Raw genomic sequence first — 5,848 nt, 5'->3', positions numbered from 1 at the left:
CTTTTTTTTTTTTTTTTTTACCAAATTATAATATGAAGAAGTGCCTCTCAAATCGAGTACCCTCTCATTACACGAAAGCCATTATTATTTACTCAAATTTCATAATATTATTATACGACAAAAGGTTTTAATAAGTTCGAAGTTTTAGAATTTGAGTTTTTTTATGGTATAGCTAATGATACAATATCACAAAAGCTAACTTTTTCGTCTTAGAGAAGTAATATGGTCAAATTAAAAAGTATGTTGCTTTATTTAAAAAATAATTTATCACATTTGAAAGGTAGATTATACGAGTAACCTTGTCTATGTAATTTAGTCACATTAAAAGTAAGCCTATCACATTTATGATGTGATTTAGAGCCGTTCGAGAGCGATATTGAAAAAGGTTAGAACGGATTTAAAACCATCCCCAATTTGTGTGTGGGTGGAGGTGTGCTTGAAAGTTTAATGGGCTCACTAATGGAATGAGCCAGGATCAGCCCAAGTCCCCTTAAGACCCAAAAAAACCCTAAAATGGGCTGAGAGATTCGTTCACACTCAAAACGACGTCGCTTTAAGGAAACGCAGGCAGCATAGTTTCCCTTTCACGACGGCTACAAAGACCTGGATTTCTCTTCTCAAGCCATTGATCTCAGTCCCTTGAATAAAAAATCAGAATCGTCATCTCCTTCAAAAGAAAGGTTCGATTTTGATTTCTGTTTCTGCTTTCAAGAAATACTATAATAAATTTTTTGTTTTCGAACTTTTCAGAAATTCATTATCTGGGGTTTTCTTGTTTCATCGTATGGAAATAGGGTTTTGTGCATTTGAGTGCTCAATCATTCATTTGGTTACTGTGAAATCGGAGGAAGAAAAGGGGAAGGGGAAAGAAATTTTTTTAATCTTTGGCGGTAGCGTTGTTCTGGGTGGAATTCGGATTAACTGAGCCAAAGTGGTGGTTTTAGGTTAAGTGGTGAGGGAATACGTAGGGCTTGATATTTTACTTTCTTTTGCTTTCTTTGTATTTCTCGGTGACGAAACGGAGCATTAGGGTTTTGTGATGATGGTAGAATTCGGGTGTTTGTGGAAATTGCTGAGCAATTGATTGGTTTACTAAGGGAGCCTGTGGATGTTTTCACGGGCATTTAATTGCTTTATGGTTATAATTATGGCTCTCCTGTATCATTTTATTCATAGTTGTTAAGGGCTCAAGGGACAGCAATTCCCCAGCTGCCGTGCCTTCGCGCCACCTCTATTCCCCCTTCTCCTCCCCCGCTTCCCCCCCACTTTTTATTTTTTTTTATTTAACTTTTATCCTTGAAATATGTGACTAAAGATAAAAATTTTACAAAATTGCATTAACTTTTGGATTGATACATCTTTTAAATGCTTAGGATCTTGATTCTTTTTATTGCTTGGATTGGAATTTTGATGAGGTATGAGTAATGTTATAAATGTTTGCATGTCTAAATTTACTATATTTTATAAGCTTAACATGCACCCTAGGTTACGCCGCCTGCGCACATTCCACCTTCTGGCTTCAGCCAATGTGAAACAGAGCCTTCCAATTGGGCTGGGAATGCCTCTTCAAGTTCTGATGTTTTGGTTGCATCAGAAACCTATTGTTATGGAATTTGAGTTATTCACTGTTTGGGTCTTGGAAAGAATGTTAACATTTTTTTTTCCTTTTTGCATTGTTTTCATGTGCTAAATGGAGTCTTGTGTTTCCATGTAACTGAGAATTTAGATCAACTCCATTTGAAAATTAAATTTTGAGTTCCACAAAATTGGAATATTGGCTATGTGCAAACAAACGTATCTCTCATGGTGTTTCACCATGATTGATCTATGAAGAGAATTATATATTGAGTTATATTTTTGTGGGGCAGAAAAAATTGCTGTGGGTCTATTGAATCTATCACATCAAGTTTGTTTGAAAACATCAATATAGCAATACTTGGAAAGCCCTCTGGGATGTAGTTTAGTTGTAGTGCTCTCTGGTAATGAATTAGAGGCCCTGAGTTTCAGCTTCCTTAGTATTTAACTGGTGTGGGGTTTGGGATAAACATCTAAGTGTTGGGGTGGATTTTTATGTGGACAGATAGATAGGGTTTAGCTCATTCAAACAATATTCATTTTCCATGCCCTGCATGTCGCTGCCAAGAAAACTGAAGAAGAGGAATAAAATAAAAGCTTGAGGCCAATTATATGTTTCCATTTTTACTCTGCTCAACTGGGGCAAATATGTGTATTAGGCAATAGCTGATTGGAAGTTTTTGTTGTTAGGCCCCAAGTAATTAAACATCTAGGATTTCCAAATATTGTTTCTTCTGTTGACCAATAGTTTCTCAGCCACCAAACAATAGTTGTAAGATTTGCTTTTGTGGTGTTCCAAAGAGAAATTATCTTTTCCTCTCAATGTCTCCTGTATCTATCCCTTACTCTCTTCCCCTCTTTTCTCATCTGATTAATGTTTTTTTATATTCTCCATTCTTTTTTCTTCTCCCATCCCCTTTTTATTTTACCTGCAATTTCACATTCTAGATTCATGAGTTGATCTTAATACATCTGATACGTATTTATTTTAGTCAGATCAATTCCATTTATGTCCATTATAATGAAAGTTCAAGTCTATTCCCAGATGTTTGTAGAAATAAGTTATAAATTCAGTTTCTCCAAGGTTTGTATAACACCTTTTGCAGCATTATATAGAATTCTATCATTAACCTGTTTTCTTTTCTTTATTTTTGTTTTATTTATTTATTTTTATTTTTTTACAGGAGAACTTGAAATGGCAGGGAGAAATCGCTTTCCTCGTGATGCATTTGATGGTCGGCGTGGGTTCCCACCTGAAGGACCTTTCCTGCGTGGTCCTCCTTTGCCTCGGCTGCCTCCTCACCCAGCAATGCTAGAGGAAGAATTTGAAATGCAGCATGCTGAAATGAGGAGACTTTTCGGTGAAAATCGTAGACTAGTTGAAGATAGAATGGCTTTGCAGCAAGAACTAGGCGTTGCAAAGGAGGAACTTCATCGTATGAATCTTGCTATTGGCGACATACGAGCTGAACAAGAACTGCACTCTAGGGAGCTTATTGAGAAAGGTTTGAAGCTTGAAGCTGATCTGCGGGCAACGGAGCCTCTGAAAAATGAGGCTGTTCAACTCCGTTCTGAAATTCAGAAGCTCAATAACATTAGGCAAGATCTTGCTGGACAAGTTCAGAACCTCTCGCAAGAAGTTGCAAGACTACAAGCTGATAATAAACAAATTCCTCTTTTAAGAGCTGAGATTGAGGGTTTGCACCAGGAGCTTATGCGTGCTAGGTTTGTGCTTCTTTGTCTTCTTGTCTTTAATACTTTATGCTTAAAGCCTCTAGTCTGTGGACAATTAGCTTGAGCCCTCTTTCTATTTTCTTTTTTGGTATTGGTTGTACCATATCAACTTCTTGAGTCCTAAAGCAGAGATTTTTTATTTTTTATTTCACAGGACTGCTGTTGACTATGAAAAGAAGGGTAACATTGAGCTGATGGAACAGAGACAGGCAATGGAGAAGAATTTGGTCTCGATGGCACGTGAAGTTGAAAAGCTACGTGCTGAACTTGCAAGTACTGATGCTAGACCATGGGGTGCTGGTATATCAGGTCTCATTTACCTGACTCTAATAACTTTATTTATTTATTTTGGCATGGAGCTCCTTCAGTTTACGCCGATTTATTATGATATTATTTGGTTTATGACATTGGCATCAATGGTACAATGGCATGCTCAGTGTGAATGAATGTTGGGGCACACTGACCATTGAGAATGGAAATGGCTTTGTCAGTGTGAGTCAGTGAATGATAAAAAAAGCATGATCACCTTGCTATCTTCTTAGAATTCTGAATTGTCTGTTATGGCAACAGAGTTATAGTTCACACAGAATGCATGACAAGTAAAGAGTTAATTCTGGTTGGAGAACCTCCCTTCTTTGGCAGCTCTGAATTCCCTGGATAGATTTTTGATGTTTTGTAATACATCCTCCTTAACCTGGATTTTGTGTGCCTGTCCTTAATCTTCCCCTGTAAAATGGGATTCTCTTTATCACCTTTGGAAACCTGAGATTCCAGGTGAAATGTGGAAATCTATGAAACGGTTGTCTTACTTGCCCCTGGTCCCCTCACATTCACACACGCATAGAGAGGGAGAGAGAGTACTGCACAAGTTATTATTTATTAATTACTATCTCTGGAAAAAAAACTTCTTTTCTTTTATACATGAATAAATTCTTAGTGCTTATGATCATTAGGATGAATTTGGTTTTTACCCATTGAAATATTTGTCTTTCATGATAGAATATTTGTGAACTCTTATACTCTCATTTTGTTGCTGAGTAGATGAAGGGGAGGAAAAGAAAACTAGGTTTCATACAACTATTAGGGACTGGAGTGATTCTCATATCGTTCCAATCTTGTTATATTTATTGTTAATCCTCGGTGACCAAATGGAGTTTCAATAGTTTATTTTGATGATCAGTGTGCCCCAATATTTTCATAGCTGCCCAATGCAATAAACTAAAAAGCATGTCATTTCTTTTCCTTTTTGAGATTTCACTGTTATGCAATTGCTCCTAAATTCATCTTCTGGTGGTCAAGGCGGTTCGTATGGGATGAAATTTGGCAGCCCAGATGGCGGATTTCCTGCTCCATATGGAGATGGATACGGGGCTCATCTGGTATGGATGCTTTTCTAGTTGGACACTTGGTTTTTCATTTTCTCATTGTTGGGGGTTAGCTTGTTCAGGTCAGTGTTCTTTGTTTTCTTGATGGTCCTCCACATTGTTTCTTAGGGTGCTGCTGACAAGGGTCCTTTCTATGGTTCGGGCTCTGCATCATGGGGAGGACTTGAGAAACCTCGTGCTACACGTCGTTGAGATGCAGATGGTACTTGGATTGCAACAAGAAGTGCACTTGCTACTTTCTGGCTGTCCATTATCGAATATATGAATGAGAAGAAAGATTTAGATTCATCTTATATGTGCATGCTTCATCAATAGTCTTTATCTGAACATTGTTAGTAATCCTAAACTGATTCATATAGGAGCTCAAATGTTGCTTTGCTTTTAAGTAGAGACAATGAGCTCTTTTATATATCTGAGATTATCACATAGTACTTTTAAACATTCTGGTTCTACTTCTCATTGGCTATATCTTTTGTAGGTGTTGTTACCATAGCTTCTTGTTGATTTATTTTTTTGGGTAATATTGCTTGGTTATATGTTATTCTTTTTACCTTGTCAGAAGTTAATTGCTATTGATGCTGAGGTTATGATAACTTATTGGCCTTCAAAAGTAGAGCTTTTCTTGCTATGGTTGTGGAAATGGATCTTGACTAAGTTGTGTGGAGGCTGGAAGTTTATGTGTATGATTGGATTATCAGGGGATCAAATTTGCAGTCCAAAATGCTTACCAGGTATATTTTTGTCCCCATTGGGACTTGAACCTAGAACCTCCTACAAACCCTCCCACTCCCAACCCTTAACCACTAGAGCCAGGCTTCAAGGGCTTTTTGTCTAGTAAATATTATGCAAATTAAGATATGCTGTTGCTGGAGATCACATTTGTAATGTGTAATTGGTATTCAGTGATTTGGTGAGTGCTTCCTCTGGAAATTTGTTTTTGAGGGTGTTGCTCTTTGGATATTCTTGGAGAGCTTCTTACTTATCAAAAGAAATATTGTTGGAGAGCTTATTAATGCATGTGATGTTTTGTGAGACGAGCATGACACTAATATTTTTTGTGTTCATTAGGAGATTTTGGAGTTCCCTTGGTTATTCATTCCATAAAAATGATGAGGAAACACTTGGGCTGTGGGTTCAGATAACTTGAAATACTT

The 5,848-nt window shown here is 37.2% G+C and overlaps 1 protein-coding gene across 1 annotated transcript; it reads left to right on the top strand.

Moving 5' to 3' along the window:
* Window positions 1–431: 431 nt before the first annotated feature.
* LOC100253153 (uncharacterized) lies at window positions 432–5,135 on the top strand. Its single transcript, XM_002278901.5, has 5 exons — window positions 432–680; window positions 2,760–3,300; window positions 3,464–3,618; window positions 4,609–4,688; window positions 4,803–5,135. The coding sequence occupies exons 2-5, from the start codon at window positions 2,771–2,773 to the stop codon at window positions 4,884–4,886; spliced, it is 849 nt and encodes a 282-aa protein (XP_002278937.2). The 5' UTR covers window positions 432–680; window positions 2,760–2,770; the 3' UTR covers window positions 4,887–5,135.
* The last annotated feature ends 713 nt before the right edge of the window (window positions 5,136–5,848 follow it).

This window comes from Vitis vinifera, chromosome 9 (assembly GCF_030704535.1).
Source record: "Vitis vinifera cultivar Pinot Noir 40024 chromosome 9, ASM3070453v1".
Taxonomy (NCBI): domain Eukaryota; kingdom Viridiplantae; phylum Streptophyta; class Magnoliopsida; order Vitales; family Vitaceae; genus Vitis; species Vitis vinifera.
This window is presented reverse-complemented; position numbering and strand designations above follow the sequence as displayed.

Bases quoted from the DNA above. Each gene is read 5' to 3' on its own strand.
- LOC100253153 (XM_002278901.5), top strand. From the start codon at position 2,771: ATGGCAGGGAGAAATCGCTTTCCTCGTGATGCATTTGATGGTCGGCGT. The intron at 3,301-3,463 runs GTTTGTGCTTCT...TTTATTTCACAG, and splicing joins CAGGAGCTTATGCGTGCTAG to GACTGCTGTTGACTATGAAA. The intron at 4,689-4,802 runs GTATGGATGCTT...ATTGTTTCTTAG, and splicing joins ATGGATACGGGGCTCATCTG to GGTGCTGCTGACAAGGGTCC.